The following is a 17,602-nucleotide window of genomic DNA, read 5'->3' on the forward strand; positions in this document are numbered from 1 at the left end:
ATAATTTATGGTCATATTATCATCATCAGGAAGAGATTTAGCCTACTAAAGGTGGTGGGTTAGGATAAAGAAAATTTAGATATATATTTTTTCAGTGCTAAGCCTTTGCTATCTGAGCCTCAAGTTTTGAAGAAATGAAATCACTAACAGATTTAGGGTTTTCAGTCTTTTCTCTACCTTTCAAGAGGGATGATTGATTTTTCTTCTCCTATAAGGGTATGGGCTTAAAAAAAAAAAAAAAACTTTTGTAGAATTTCAAGGAAAAGAATAGCCACATAACAGAAATTTTTAAAATATGCCAAAAGGGAGTCAATATAAAAGTTCTTAAAACCATCTAAAAAATATTATAATAGTAATAGAGCTGATGAATTGGCCTTACATATTCCCCTGATAGATCTCCCAATGAAGGAAACAACATATAAACAGAAAGCACAACTTAGTCTCAAAAGCCTTGCTGACATAATAGGTACTGTTCAAAATCTCATCTGTTCTTTATTTTCATCGCATAGAATGTCTTTTAGAAACTACTCTGAAATACTAATGCCATCTTTGTTATTATTTTAGTTTGAAGAGTAAATACTTGCTATTGTTTCTACTGCTCTTTGAATTTGGTATCGAGAATAAAGATTAGTTTTTATGTTAAATGATTTTTAATTTGTGATATTTTAAAAGGAACAGAGAAAAATTCAGTAGACCTCCCAACAGTGGAAGGTAACTGGCAGAGCACACTGGTCAGAAGGAGATTCAGCTCATCACAGTTCACCTTGAAGCTGACACTGATATTCCATGCACCAGTCAGTGCAGCCATAAAGCCACAATATGTTCAAGACAGAAACATCACAGGGAGACTAGGGCACTCATTCTCTGATTCATTCATGTACAAACTGCAAACGTTGGGCCCACCAGAATTTTTTTTTTTTAATGAAGAAAACCCAACAACAAATCCAAAAACATAAATAAAATACTTGTCGCCACTTCATATCTAATATACTAATAAGTATACATCCTCATAAAAAGAAAAAAAAGAAGAAAGCTCGAGATATCAATTTAAGAAATAACAGGATGCATAAGGATGGAAATTAAATAATCTACTTGTTAAGACAGTCTATAAAAGGAACAAATGCACAAAAACTGTCACTATCAAGTCTGTACACAAAGCTAACAACAAAAAAGCAAATAAACAAAAGACAGTGCATTTGTAATAATTACCACGCTCATGAGTGATGACTGAGGAAGGGAGGATAGGATATTTACAGTAGTCGAAAGAAAAGGAAATGGGGAAGAAGAAAGAAGTTGAGATTTTGTTTTTGTTTTGCTAGATGTAACGATATAACTTACAAAATGTGTTAATCTGTGTGTGTTGAAAAAGAATGCACAAATTGAACCAATCTCATTTTTAGGACATGTAAATAATTCTCACATCAGAATGATCACTTTCAAAAACTTATTTCTGATTTGGGACCCCAAGACATTATTCCAATACATATCTGGGTGACAACGGATAGGAGACTAAGTAAAATAAACCTGTGTGGCCGCTGTTCCTTTGTGGAAGCTGATAGTGACTAAAGAATGATTAATGGAATTATGTTCAGAGCCTCTGGAACACTAGGTCATAACTACAGGGGAAAATGAAATTGATTTTTAATTCCAAGACAGGAAAGTCAGACTTGAAGAGAGAATTCATTCATTTCTAGGCATCTTACAGTTGAAAAATTCTCAGGACCTCCCAGAGATGCCAGAGGCAGGGAGGTGAAGGACCTTGAGATTTGTAGTGGCTCCGAGTTCTCCAGATGGAACCAGAACACCTAAGTAAGTTTATAGTGGTACTGGTGATTTTTCTTGATGGCCAGGTCTTCTGAACCTCAGGCCAGAACACCTAAGTAAGTTTATGGTGGTACTGGTGATTTTTCTTGGAGGTCAGGCCTTCTGAACCTCAGGCCAGAGCACCTAAGTAAGTTTATGGTGGTACTGGAGATTTTTCTTGAAGGTAGCTAACTCAATTAAGTAACCATATGACGTACTTGATGACTGGAGCAATACATCCAAATGTCAAGCAGAAAATAAAATAACACAGGCGCCACTTGATAGTAGCATATGAGTTTGTGTATAAATGATACATTTTAAAATGCAATAATATGAAGTTCTTTTTCCTATTTGTGAGAACAAAAAAACCACAGAGATAGATTTGTTCATTGTAAAATATTTCAGAAAGACAAGCAAAGACTACAAATGGCAGATGGGAGAAAACTTATTTTTTAAACTAAGATTAGCCCAATAAAAGACCCAATATTCCAAAACTAATAATTGACAAGTTCAAATCAGACCAAAAAAAAAAAAAAGATAAACACATGGGGCCTTTGTAAAACTACAGTAGTATAAAAATCAAACATAAAAGAATAAAAATAGATCAGAGAAAAAAATGTTGAAGATAATTTTTTTTCTTAATATATACCCCCAAAGTGAATAGGCAGCCATGATTATTTCTGCCTTAAATGCATTGCATGCTAAACTTTCTCATTCATCTATTTAGAGAGAGAAAAACTTTAAGATTGATTATGTGAATTATTGCTTTTGTGCACAAATAAGACATGATTGAAATTATTTAAGCATAAAAATTACTTTTTAATTCATTTTATCAAACAAGCTCAAGCTGGACTTGCAAAGATGTACAGCTATATGAGAGAGAAGGATCACTGTCCTAAAAGGGAGAAAAATAATAGGAACAGTGGTAGACTGAAGGATCAGAAAGGATTATTAGCCTAAGGATATAGAGGAATGTGAAAGAGCCTGGTTCAAGTGGTCAAAGAAAGTCAAACATCTTTAATTTTGGCCCATCTATGTGCTTTAAGATTTCATAGATAATTGTCTAATGAGAGATCTCCATTCCTTACTGGGTCCGTATTCCTTGTTAAAAACCCAATGAGGGGAAAGGTTGCTGACAGTAGGGTTGGGACAAAAAGAGTTAATGATTGTCCTGGAAGGTTGGGTTTTGGTTGTGACCTGTGTGAGTGTCTAATTATGAACTCTGAAATGAGTCACAGAAGCATTTTACAACTTTCAAAATAACTCTGTATCTCTCTACTTGAAAAGTAATTAATTGATAACTGACTCATTTCAGGGAAGAAAGGGGGATGGGTTATCCTTTTAATGTAAGTACCTGATCCTTCCTCTGTCACCATTCCAAGTCCTTCAGCTTTGTTTTGTCGCTCAAATGCATTAAGGTCAAGGACGCTACAATAACAAGGAGAAAAACATTTAGAGGACTAATAGAACATATTCTTTTTTCAGGAGAGCAAATGTCTAAACACCATGTACCTGGAAATGGAAATCAAATGTTCACATATCCTGAAAGCCTGTCTCAAATCCAGTGGTTACTAAACATATTTTACTAGTAGCATACTAGGCTGTCCCCAGGCATACAATGAATTAATACCTGTGAAAGTCAGACATGGGCATTCATAGGTTTCGACCTGGGGAGTGAATTACAAACTCAACAGACATGCAGAAATATAATAATCATGTTTCTGCAGTTGAAAGAGCTTATTACATTAAGTGTATGTCAAGTTCCCGAGTCAAATGTTGTCTGAATGATTCTAAGTACCATAAAAAGTAGAAAATGATGATCACAAATTAGTTAAGGATCATTTAGTCAGAAAAAATGAGAAATGGCCTACATGCTCCTAAATAGAATTTTTCTTTTTTTCCTCTTTCTAAAAGGCAAACATGTCAGACACGGTGGCTCATGCCTGTAATCCCAGCACTTTGGGAGGCAGAGGAGAGATAACTGCCTGAGTCCAGGGGTTCGAGACCAGCTTGGGCAATTGAGCCAGACCTCATCTCTATAAGAAATCAAAAAATTAGCCAAGTGTGGTTGTGCATGCCTATAGTTCCAGTTACTTTTGAAGGCTGAGGCGGAAGGATCACTTGAGCCCAAAAAGTTGAGGCTGCAGTGGCCATGAGCATGCTACTGCACTCCAGTCTGGGCGACAGAGTGAGACCACGACTCAAAAAAAAAAAAAAAAGCATACCTGACTCATTTTCAAGTATGCAGAATACACACACATTAATTCTCCAAGGTCCCTAGTTAAGGGAAGACTATTAACATTGAATAAATTAGTAATTAAGACATTACTAACTTACATTAAGACATTACTAACACCCTAAAAACCAGATAGAAAACAAGACATTGCCTATTGTCCCACTTTAAAGTGTTTTTAATTGTTAAAAATTCTTCTAAGTATAGTGATTGTTGGCAATGTAAAACAAATAGTCGCTCAGTAAAACGCCAAGAAGGAAATGTGTCCTTACCTACAAGACTGCATCAGGCCAGCCAGGCTCTGGAAGAAGCCCACATCCTTTTTCTCCTTGAGGTAGTCAAGCATTTTCTACAGGAAATACGGAAACCACATGGCCATTGAAAACTAATCTTGTTTTTTGTTAATTAAGTAAACCAAAACAGGCTTTGTATTCTAGAATAAAGACTTAAAAAATTTACTGCATGTAAACATTACAATGTCATTTTTGTCATCAGTGACACACGTGTCAGAGCAAGATAGTTGCACATTTCTATGTGCAGCAGTAAAAAAACGGCTTGGAACGAGGGTGTTGCTCTACACAACACCGCAAGCACCATAAATGCCAGGGAGAAATAACTACTCTTGATTATTTTCCTGTGACTCTTTAAGTACTTGGAGATTCAGATACTTTAGTGTAAGTTAACTGGGAAGAAGATCCACATAGATGCTATTCAGAGATTCCCATACAAAAGCAATTTCCTTAAACAGAATTACAGTCTGGGAGTTGCAGTTGTCATATGTTAATGCTACAGACAGACATTCCGTTTTCACTACCATAGTCTCTAAATCTAAAGAAAGGTAGGAATCATGTGACTATTCAGTTTTTCCCTTTGATCTCAGAATACCATCCAGAATCTGTGGCTCAAATTTTGGCTAACAGAAAGAAAAAAATATTTGGTTAACCATAAATGTAAAAAAATGCTAAAGCCATTCATGGCTTTGTCTTGTTTGCTTATTGTTCCATAGTACAATGAGACGGCTATTTCTGACATGGATAAAATTTATTGGAGGTTTGAAATTTAAAGTGCATAAAGATGATAGGAAGCATGTAGATAAAGATTTTAAGGAGATAAGGATACTGCTTTTCTCCAAATCTTGAATAGAGCAGAAAAAGTCCTAGTATCAATACTGTTCTAAACAGGACTCAGCTAAGCAGACAAAATTTTGGTAGTAATCAAAGGTAACATAAACCAAGCAAGTATGTAAAGATACACACAGTTCATGCGCTGTATGTATACACATGTATGTGTGTGCATGCAGAAATACACATACCTGTACACATGCACACAGAGACACATGCTACCTATACACAGAGAAAGATACACAAAAGCACGGTCTTTTGTGGGGGGCATGATAACTATTAGTCAAATTTTAAAAAATGAAAGACATCATTGGTCTTTTAAAATGAAGGAATGTGGCTTAGTGGGTCAAACGGAAGCAGTAGGATACATATTGAAGGCATGGAGAAGAAAGCTAAGTTCTGTATAGACAACATATATAAATATCACATAATCTTTCAGAGCTCTCTGGGTATAAGGATTTGTGAATATATATACAATATAATAAAGATCTTTAAAGTAAAACATAAGCAAGAGAAATTACTTCTTGATAAATATTTTGACGCATTAGGTGAGTTTTCTTTATTTTTCCTTTTAACACAAATATCATAGTCATTTATAACAGGAAGAGGATGAGCTGTTTACCTGTGCCAGGTTTCACATAAGGATGGTAAGCGAGTGAGTCATGCTTCAAATGAAGAATTCATTTGTCACGGTAAAAAGTCACACTTAGATTAATGTCTTCAGGTATTCTGACACCATTTTATGTTTGGACTTGGAAGTCTATCACATAATTACTTTTTCCCTCCTATTCTCTTTCTTGGATATTGTGGCAAATTAAAATGAAGACATGTTTTATAGAGAACAATGAAAAATCTTACAAGAAATAGTTATTTTACGATATGGTTTGAAAAGTACATTGTATAGTTTGGATATGTGTCCCCTACCAAATATCACGTTGAAACGTGATCTACAATTTGGAGGTGGGGTCTTGTCAGAGGCATCTGGGTCATGGGGTGGATCCCTCATGAATCGCTTGGTGCCCTTCCCCAGGGTAATGAGTGAGTTTTTGTTCCGTTCAGTTCATGCAAGAGCTGGTTGTTGGAAGGAGCTGGCATCTCCTTCCCTCTCTCCTGCTTCCTCTGTTGTCATGGGCCAAGCCTGCTCCCTCTTATCCTTCCACCATGATTGTAAGCTTCCTGAGGCCCTCACCAGAGGCTCATGCTGATACCGTGCTTCTTGTACAGTCCACAGAACTGTAAGCCTCTTTTCTTAATAAATTACCTAGTCTCAGATATTTATTTGTAGAAATGCAAAACAGACTAACAGCAGATTATGTGAATGGTTTAAAGACATTACCTGCTGTACTGTAGAGTTCCCACCATTTAAAATAGCAATTCCAAGTTTTAAAGTAGCAGCCACCATTGGTCCAGTTTCACCTTAAAAATATAAAAGACAGTATTCCTTACATCATTTCACCTTCTATATTAACTTATTCTACCTCAAACAATGCACTTCAAAAATCATTATTACTCCCACCTACATATTCATATAACGGCAGAGGAAAACAGACTGACTTATGTACCAAAAAATAGTAAAACAATAATAATGCATATTTTGAAGTCAACATCTTTACTAAATTCTGTATAATATATTTAGAATTGAAATGATATAAAGTCATAGAAGAAAAAGAAGAGGAAGAAAAAACTGATCTTGAAATACTGAGACCTGATATTATTAAAATCCAGAAATAATCATGTGTTTTAAAAAGTATTAAAATAAATATGAGCTACTTAAAACTTTCCCTCCTTCCTCAACAGTATTACATTTGAATAACTTTTATCATTTTATTCTATCACTTTTATCATGATATGTTTACAGTCTCATTTATTAAGATGACTAGTCCCAATTTTCAGTCATTCAGATAATTATGAGAAATTGTATTTAGTGTATAATATTCTATTTTTCATTATTCACCTCAACCTATCTTAGAAATAGAAAGAATCATCACATTTTAAGGGTGGGGTACTTAATAACAGAATGTGCCTCCATTACTTTTCCATTCCATTCCAGATTATATGTAAATATGTTCACAAATAAGATATTACTAATGTACAAAAAACCCCACTGATATAGCTGGGTACTGAGATATACAATAGTGCCGTAACCGTGAAATTGTTTAAAAGGACTCACTTAAAAGTCCCAACGTTTATATCAAAGGTCAGCAAACTATGCCCTGAGGGCCAAATGCAGCTTGCCACCTGAAAAAAGTTGACAAAGTTTTTACTGGAATACATCCACACTATTTCCTTATTGTCTCCGGCTGCGCTCATGTTACTACAGCAGAGTCGAAGCGGTGCAACACAGATTGCATGGCCCTCAAAGCTGAAAATACTCTCTAGCCTTAGAGAAAAAGCTTGCCAACCCCAATTTTATATGATCCATCTGCTAGAATTAAGTCATAACACAGCGTCCACAACTTAAAGAACAGAAATAAAACAAATCTTTTTAGGACTCTGAGAGTAACTGGGCTCTGTACATGATGAGAGCTGGTATTTGTGAACAGTCACCGGGTATCGTCATGAGCCAGAAATTCAGGGACTAATTGAGTCAGTGAGATTGAAATGAGGGAACACCCAGAGAGTAAAACTGACATTTGAAGAACAGACACGCGGAAGGGGAGAATAAGGGACTTTACCTTTGCTGGCACTGATGGTCTGCAGTACCATCTCTGCTGCACCTCGATCATGGAGTCGTGCTTGCTGGTATAGAAGCTTTTGCTTTTCCATTTCTTTTTCCTGGACACAAATCCCAACCATTTATGTTGAGGCTATCGGTAAGCATAGCAGCTTTCTACAGACCATATTTTTAGTCATCTCTTCATGTATGGGCTCTATGACAACATTATGGACCATTTCAACACCAACGATGTTATTAGACAGATATTAACATATTCAACTCTTGTTTTTTTTCCCTTTATAGTTTTCTTGATATACTTTTGGTGCTGGTTGATCAGGATGGATTTTTCTCAATTTTAATGATTTGATTCGTCCAAAGCCTGTATCACAGTTTTGAAGTACTATACTTCATCACTGAAACTTGCACTTTCTGATTTATACATCTGTGCATAAGTTTGTCATGTTTTTAGTAATCTCCCATGTCATGGCCATAACTTGATACTGCTCAGCAAATGGCTCGAGTTGCAAGGTATCACTGAATCACAGAAAAACATTAACCGAGATGTCTTGTAGTTTAAGCAAAATTGAAAGCTGATATGGATAAAAAGGAAGGCTTCAACTAAGTAGTGGATTTATGATACGGATCTCCCCAGTCACCCCCAAAGAATAAGAGATGCAATGTGCCTTTATATTTTGTATTCTCTGGTGGTAACAAACGATACTGCATGGTGCTGCTGGAGCAATGGCTGGAGTTTGTTCTTTTCCACTTAAGCTACCACTGAAAACATAAAGAAGAAAATAAAAATAAAATATAAAGGCACAGCAAGTTCAAGACTGGTATGACCATTCACTTGAGCAATCCAGTTCGCTGGAGAATTGAGACGGAACTAAGCAGTATAAGTTGCAGAATGAAAGTTGCATAGAGCCCTGTGACAGCGTGTCCATCAAATGGCGTGGTAGAGAAGCTTAGTCAATGGGACATGAAACAGTCAATTAGTATCATGTCCATAAACACAACGGCCAAAACATATATGACCTAAGAGCAGGAAGAGCTGCAGCAGAGGTAGCCAGAATGACAGCTTTGCTGCCATAAACTTTCCATCCAAAGTACGGAAAATAGACACTGGAAGATGGAAGAGGTTTAAAAAATGAAGGCTTGCTAGTTACAGAATATGAAAAATAAAGTGAACTAAAAGGAGGGGGAAAAGAAATGGGCTCAAACAAATGAAAAAAGAAACCTTTAAATCAAAAGCAACCAACACAGACATTTATGCTGTTACCAGAGAGTTCTCGCCGAGGCTGGCAAATTTTTTTCTTAAATCTTTGATAATATCGTGCTGCGAAAACAAAATTGATCAGGGTTTTTTTTCACACTATAGTTAGAGCTCCTGTGGTTAAATTTTAATTTTTCTTAAATTATGTGATAGGCCTAAATGGAAGCAGAGAAAAGAAAAAAAAGAGGCAGCTTTGCTTTATATGTAGCCATGCTAACATCTAAAAGGTTTGCCTTCATGTTTAAACCTCTTCCTGTGAAGTCAAAAACAAAACAAAAACAAAATCACACAGACACACAAAACTGTTTTGTCATTACAACACAGCTTCAGGAAAACTGAAAGAGGACCCTTTCGTCTGCTCTTCAGGTGTTGTTTAAAATTGATGAGCAACATTTGATTCTTCCTTTTAGACCCAACAATCTTTTACTTTCCTCCCATTGCCAGAGATATATAGGGAATTTTTGCTTTAAAGCTTTACCAACTTTTGTGAAAGAGTTTTTCAGTAAGAAAATGATAAGAAATTACTGGCTTACAGAACTGCCCTATCGTTTTCATCAACTTAGGAGGCAAAGGAATCCGCAAGAACAATTTCTATTGACCCAATAGAACACATACAGAATCCACAAGAACAATTTCTATTGACCCAATAGAACACATACAGACAGTCATCGGGAAACTCACAAAAGATGGAAGATAACAACATGCCATATACTCTTGAGAGAAAACAAAGCGAAACAACAATTTGCCATTTATGTTCCAAAAGTGGGTAGATTAGTTCAAAGACCTTTCAGACAACAGACTCTAAGGTCCCAGTAACCTCTTCAGGTAATTGAAACCTTAGGAGGATCAAGAAATAGACAGGATATCAAACTACCTTGTTCAAAGATAAACTTCCTAGACAAAGGTCACTCATTTTTTAAAATACAGCAACTAAGTTTCATTAACAATAAATATTTTGAGGAAGATGATGAGACTCAAAAAAAACCCAACGTTGAGGCAAAAAGATACACCAATCTAGGAGCAGAAAAATATACTTCTTAAAGAGGGATCAAACCTCTCTTGAATTTTCTCTTTGTTAGGCTGAACTGGAAGCTCTCTGTTCAGAATTCTTTATTGTTTTTTTAAAAATATGTTGTCCTTTGAGAACAACTTCTGGGTATGTAATGTTAACCTGTCACTAGGAAATTGCATCACAGCATTAAAAAATAAAACCCTGAAAGCTAAACCAGGAAGTTTTTCAGACAATAAGGTGATAGATAATGAGGAAAGAAGAAATAATATTTTGACCTCAAATTAACTGTAGGTTAGCTTTTCTAAACAAATTGGATGCAGATCTCTTATAAGTATCTTACTCAGAGAAAGCTTTGAAAGTAACTTTTCAAAAGTAGGGTTCCCCAGTCACTGTTAGATTTTGCCTAAATTGCCTAAGGGTCTTAAACACCATTTCACCTTAAGCTTGCAGTTTAGTCTTTAAGTTGTTCCAAGGTTACAGGGAATGGTTAAGAAAAAAAGAGCAGCTCAACAATTTGAATCTTCCCTTAGGCAAAACATTCTGATTGCCAAGAGCAACCCAGAACAATCAGCTCATATTCTAACAAAATTATTAAGAGTCTTTTCAAGGTCAATTGCGGTCATAAATGAGACCCATGATCAAAACACTGGCATTGAATAAAGTACCCAACACATGATTTGCTTTTGCTATAACTGAGGTTTGTAATGAAATTGCTAATATTCTTTCATTTTGTCTAAGAGCATCTCACTTTTCCAACATTTGATGGGGAAACACGTAGAAAGACCTGAAAACAAAACAAAACAACATTTGGTTCTTCAACAACTTGCCTTATGTGCGAGAAAAAATAATAAATAAGGCAAATAAATTATAATCCCTCCTGCTCATTGATGGAAAAAATAGTTTTGTCCCCATAATGGAAATGAAAAGATATTTTAAACCTGAGTAGCCTGATCATCAGCAAAGAACATCACACTGTCTCAGAAGGACCTTCTTAGCTCCACCGACATCTACAGCAGCATCTGAGGGCATCATAGGCTGAGGTACCAAATCTATCATCTGTGCCTCACTCCAAACGAGCACAGTTGTTCAGTCTTTTTTCTCTGTATGTCCAATATTTCAACTGCTGAAAAGGTTTTCAAAATGTTTTCCTCTGAAACTGCACATGTAAGGAACAGAAATTTCCAGGAACTGAACTTTTTTTAAACCTATTTCTCATATTTTAATAATCCCCTAAGTCAACATGAAGTATTCTTATTTGGCATCTTAAGTATAGGTATAACCTATAAAGTGATGGTAGATATCAATATTATAAGAAAAAGGACCAAAAAGTGGAAGATTCAATTGCATAACAGTGGGGTCAATGAAAGGGAGTGAAACAATACTAATAATTTTATTTGTAACACAAACAGGCCAACTGAGATTAAGGAGAAACAAAAGCATGGATAAGAGTCACATTCTCCACTTGGATTAATTTTCTTCTGTTGTACACCAGCTCCTAAGAGTTTAGACTAGCTGTATACCTACAGATTTACCATGATTGGAAAACAGTTATAACTTTGTTTAAAAGTTTATAATAAATGGCTCTAAATTTTTTTTTAAAGATTAAGTAAATGTTTATGGGGTTCCCTAGAAGAAAAGGTCAATGAAGAGATGGGGCTTAGCTGTTTTTTTGTTTTAACCAGGACACCAGGACATACATACTGTATCCAGTACAGTTCCCTGAGCACATTAGGTTTTGTAGAAAATTCGAGTGAATAAGTGACAGAACTAAACAATGTGGTATCACATAGTTTGTGATCATAAATAACTTAAAATATTATCTTTTCATTTGAAGAGCAACAAAACTAGTATAATGTGAAAAGTTTATTTAGTTTACTTTTAGTACACAGTTAAAGAGGTCTTTAGGATATACACATACAGACAAATAATACTTATCAGATTGTGGGCTTAAGCTCATTCAATTTTTTAATTTTTTGTTTGAACTTTTCATTCCTACCCATTCTTTTTAGTATGGAACTTTCAAGTAGCATAAAAACCTTCCAGAATCAGTTTTGAGGTTTAGATATATTGTATAAAGTAACTTTAATACTTAATTCTCCTTGTATTATATACATTTGCATTTTGGAGGGAATATTTTTTTCCAGGGGATTCAGCATATTTAGAACTAATTTTAAACAATACTAAAACTAAAACTATATTAAAACTCAGCTGAGCTGAAATAGTTTTCTATTTCAGGGCCAGTTGACAAAATATATATATACTACCAAAAGCTTCAATAATAAGGTATGAAAATCACAGGAAAGCATAAGTAACTCTAAAATCAAGAAGTTATCGAGTTAGCCAAGTTAAGCTGACTTACCATTAGAGGGAATGTGGCTTATTCCTGAACACAAGATTGATTTTAAACAGCCTTAATTTACCTATTTGTTTGGTTAAGCCCTAAAGGCACTGGATAAGGCCTTGAATACACAAAGCAAGTGCTATGTAGTCCTTTCTCTCCTAGCATAGCCTGACAAAAGAGACAATAAGGACAACAAGGTAGCTGGGCTTGGTGGCTCAGCCTGTAATCCCACGCCTTTGGGAGGCTGAGGTGAGTGGATTGCCTGAGCCCGTGGGTTCGAGACACGCCTGGGCAACTTGGCGAGACCTCATCTCTACAATAAGTCAAAAATCAGCCGGGTGTGGTAGCGCGTGCCTGTAGTTCCAGCTGCTTGGAAGGCTGAGGCGGAAGGATCGCCAGAGCCCAGCAGGTCGAGGCTGCGGTGGCCGGGAGCGGCCACTGCACTCCAGTCTGGGTGACAGAGTGAGACTCTAACTCAAAAAATAAAATAAAATAAAATAAATAAAGACAACAAGGTAATTGATGACCACTAATAATGCAAAGTTATGGCTAGATTATTGAAGGTGACAGACTGTTGGATTAATTAGTGGGAAAATTAGAAGTTAGAGTAACTTTGATCATAGAATGAATCACAACTCATTATTTGAATTCTGAGAACTCACAATTCCAGAAGCTCTAGTGCCTGTAATCCAGTCTTCACAAATGTTTATTAATCTTACTCCAGATTTCTGGGGCTGCACTTAAGTATTTGATACAGTCTCAAATTCCCTGCCAAGCAAGACCTGTTTGACTGGGAGAAGGATTTTTTTGGAGACCATCTTAAAGATATATATATATTTCCCATTCTTCCAGATACTTGGCACCCATCCTGTTCTTATCTATCCTCAGATGACATCTGTACAGCTGGGCTTTACTGTATAAGTTGTCAAATAATTACTGTTACTGAATTGTGGAAGACATTTTTCATTATAACACATGTTGTCCTCTGGGGGGACAAATGCTGTTGAATTTAACTTAAGAATTTGTCTCTCCCAAATAAAAAGACTAACTTTATTTTATTGCTATAATAAACTGTTAAAGTTATATAATTTCATATTGGTTCCTAGAAAGCTTGGAATCAAATATGTTGACAACACGCGGCTAATTGACAAGACTCTATGGCATGGGTTTCTGGGGTAACCTCATTCTTGGAAGACTCCTCTTCATGTCCCTCAGTACTTTTTTCCTTCAACTTACTGTTTGTATAGTTCTGTGATACTTTAAATACCAAGCTAGGAAAAGGTGGAGATATGTATGTATGCAGAAGCTAGATATTATTTTCTGTAACATATTTTGGTTGTGACCTTGCTGTTCTAAAAAAAAAATGGAGTTCATTTTCCTTTTCAATCCTCCACAAAAGAAGAAAGTAATGAGAACTTGCATACTTTTATCAAATGTTTATGCATTTAGATGAATTGTAAAGCTGCCTTGAAAACTAAAGAAAATTTACACGTGGACAGCAAAGCAGATAATTTTTAAAGGTAGCTAGGACCCCTGAGATCGTCTAGCCCAGAACTCCTTGTTCAAAGAAGAGAAAGCTGAGACACAGGTTGAGTATGATGTGCTGAAGGTCACACAGCACCCAGATGAGAGTTCAGGTCTCTTGTGTTGTACAGTTTCATCCTCATCATAATGTACATACTGTAAAGATTTCTCTATGGGCTTCCCTGACTTGTTTTTAGCTGTCAAATTGATTAATAACAACAACAGCAAATATTCAGAGCTATTATATGACAGTCAGTGTACTCAGTACCTTATATGCATTAATTAATTTAGTCCTCATAGCAACCTTATGAAGCAGAGACTATAATTAGCCTCATTTTACAGATAGAAGAATTGAGGCCTCAACCCACACAGCTAGATCCGTGGTGGAGTAGAATTTAAACACAAGAAGTGCATCTGAGTGTCTGTGCTTTTCATGTCTCTGTTTCCTCCCATTTACTGTACATAATCTGATCAAGTATAAACTTTAACTAGGCTTATTTTTAAAAATAACTGCACACTGGCTAGGTGTAATGGCTTATGCCTATAATCCTAGCACTTTGGGAGGTTGAGGCGAGAGGATTGCTTGAATCCAAGAATTTGAGACCAGGTTGGGCAACACAGTGAAACCTCATATCTACAAAAAGCTGAAATAAAGAAGTCAAGCGTGGTGGTGCATGCCTGTAGTTCCTCCTACTTGGGAGGCTGAGGCAGAAGGACTGCCAAGCTTAGGAGGGCGAGGCTACAGTGAGCCATGACTGTGCCACTGCACTCCAGCCTGGGCGACAGAATGAGACCTTGATTCAAAAAATAAGCAAATGAAAATGACTGCACACAAAGTCAAATTATTTTGTGCATATTAAAAATGCACAATTACATGTTTAAATATATAATCATCCCTCGATATCTGTGGGGGGATTGGCTCCAGAACCTCCCACAAACACAAAATATACAGATGCTCAAGTCTCTTACAGAAAATGCTGTAGTATTTACACATCATCCTCCTATATACTTTAAATCCTCTCTAGATTACTTGTTATACCTAATACAATGTAATGCTATGTAAATAGTTATTATACTATCTTGTTTAGGGAGTGATGATAAGAAAAATACATCTGTACATTTTGGATAGATACAATTTTTTTCTCCCAAAATGTTTTAGATCCATGGTTGGTTGAAACCAGGGGTGTAGAAAGCACAGATACAGAAGACTGGCTGTCTTCTATACAATCTACTATATAAGTCCACGTAATCATATGCACGAATTACAATATACAATATAGAGGACTATGCCTTCTGGGAATCTGCCTTGTACCAGGGCTAGTACTCCACCTCTGTCAACTCCTCTCTCTCCAAACCTTGGCCATTTGCCTTGCTTTTGAGCCAGAATGGCCTTAGAAAGGACTGGCACCATACTATGAAAGTCAGCTGCTACCACCACTACCACTCACCCAAGAGACCCCACACTGATGGAAAAAGACACTGTGGTGCTTGGACACTCAACAAGCTGGGCCCAAGGCAGCCCTGGCTTCCCTGCGGTTGTCTGGAAGAGCTGGTGAATATCAGCAGGAAGCGTGAAGAAATCAACTCCCTGTGACCAGACAGGAAGTGAGAAGGAAAATACCCATCCTTCTTCCCCAGGAGGCAATATTTCTTAATGCATATGGCCTCTCTAGAGGCCTCGCACGCCATTGAGCAAAAAGTTGTATTACTGACAGCTGTGATCAGCTCAAGAACGCTCTCCCTTATACATGCCCTCCCTCTTTCCCTGTATCATTTCTCTTTTTCTCTCCCTCCCACTTCCCTGGGATTCTAGTGCCTCCATTCCCTAATATAGTGTTAGTACATAAGCATTTTGCCTCTGTTTTCTAGGAAACCTGGGCTAAGGCATGAGATCACTACTTGAGCTCAATACTTTCATTATATAAAAATGTAGTTTGGCCGGTTGCAGCAATAGGCATGAGTACTGGAAAACACCAACCATCAAACATCCTTCCCTGTTTCCCCTCTATGATTCATTAATATGACAAGCAACTCTTAATGCATGAGTCCATATTTTGGATACCACATAGGTTCTGCAGTAGGAAGTAAAGAACTGTACATTTTCTTGATAAAAGAAATAATTATTTCAATATTTTATATCCATAGCTGAATCTTTAATTTTAATGTATTTTAAAAATTCTCTTTTCTAAATTTCTGGGAGACCTTTTAATTTGAATTGCTGTGTTACTACGAAAAGCACCAAAGGTGCAGTACATGTTGTAGTCAACTCTTTCTTGTGGAATTGCCAAAAAAATGGAATTCTACTTAAAATTAGATCCATAGAGGGGCCACACAAAAATTCTTGTGTCACGGGAATAGTACTATATTAATATCCGTCCTGAAGACATTTTGGACCCAAATTGATTTTCCCATACTCGATGGTGCACACTTTGGAGTATGAGCTTGGTACTGGTCTGAGTACGTTAGCAGGTATGATGTCATTTTAGTTAATGTCTTAGACCCATCTGGAAGAGAATATGCTCATCCCCTAAGTATTTATTACAGAATATTAACTCTGCCACAGGCTTATTTAGCATGTAATACTCAATACATTCTCTTTAATCAATAGTACAGAATAACAGGACCCTAGGGACTCATCAGAGAATTCATCTGTGAGTTAGAAATTGGGCATTTGCCAAAGGAAAACTCAACTTGCCTAATATTTGAGAAAGATGGCCTAAAAGACATGTTAATGCTCCATTCCTCTCTTATCTAAGCTTCACTATCATTAATTTAGGATTTTCAGTAAGTAATAAATCTATAATATAGTATTAACTTAACACTCCAAGGAAATGTTTTCACTGCATAAGCATTTTATGTCACACCCTCAGATTTCAGAGAAGGGCAACAGAAGACGAAGCAATTGTTTAAAGAATGTTTCTGAGTATTTTGTGAAATCTGAGTATTTTGAAGATGTGGTCTATTGTGGTACCCAAGTTCTTTGTTGATAGGACAGAAGAACTCATCATGCTCAGAAAACAAAGTTACTTGACTTGAAAATTATTTATTATTATTATTTGCTTTGGCTTGCGAAAATTTAAAAAGTGACATAGAGCACTTAACTGCAAAAATTAACTTTTCAGACAACTTCTAAAAGATTTCTTCCCTTTCAATTAATGTTGGCCTCTTTACAAGATTTAACTGTTCTTCTTTATGGCTTTAATAATGAAGTAGCTCCAAATCTAAAAAATAATTGACTAAATATGCAATAGCTATCAAGTAAGTTGTTGCAGAAAAATCATATTTACATATTTTATGAATGAAACAGGATAGTAAATGATCAAGTTAAATCAGGCAAGTTTTAATACAATCACATCATGAAGCATACATACGATGGAGGAGAAGAGCTAGGTCTTGGCTTTTCATTTCTCATTCCCTGTTTTTCATGTTATTTTGAGCCTTACTGTATTCCTCATAGAAAGTGTCCTTAGAATAGCACTTTTCTTTAAATCTGCTTGTTTTCTCTTCTCAATGCATTTGTTGAATATTTTATAAATAATTTAAGTAGAAACTACAGCAAATATTAATAATCAACCAGTTACAGGAATAAAATTCCATTATCACACACTTTGTTGCTTATAAACTTATTTGAAATAACTT

General features: G+C 36.0%; 1 protein-coding gene across 2 annotated transcripts in view; it reads right to left on the minus strand.

Moving 5' to 3' along the window:
• LOC103250145 (ryanodine receptor 2-like) overlaps positions 1-17,602 on the minus strand; it is a 108,025-nt gene that overhangs the window by 63,760 nt on the left and 26,663 nt on the right. Inside the window, exons 9-12 of one of the 2 annotated variants that reach the window (XM_021707876.1) lie at positions 7,833-7,932; positions 6,494-6,573; positions 4,309-4,385; positions 3,158-3,231 (exon numbers count right to left, since the gene is read on the minus strand). In XM_021707876.1, the coding sequence (XP_021563551.1) occupies positions 3,158-3,231; positions 4,309-4,385; positions 6,494-6,573; positions 7,833-7,932 (331 nt within the window). Of the gene's footprint in view, positions 1-3,157; positions 3,232-4,308; positions 4,397-6,493; positions 6,574-7,832; positions 7,933-17,602 lie in introns of those variants that run through there. The other variant, XM_021707877.1, reaches the window with a different exon arrangement.

The sequence above is a fragment of the Carlito syrichta genome, unplaced genomic scaffold (assembly GCF_000164805.1).
Source record: "Carlito syrichta isolate Samal-C Ts95f unplaced genomic scaffold, Tarsius_syrichta-2.0.1 Scaffold126566, whole genome shotgun sequence".
In the NCBI taxonomy this organism is placed as follows: Eukaryota; Metazoa; Chordata; class Mammalia; order Primates; family Tarsiidae; genus Carlito; species Carlito syrichta.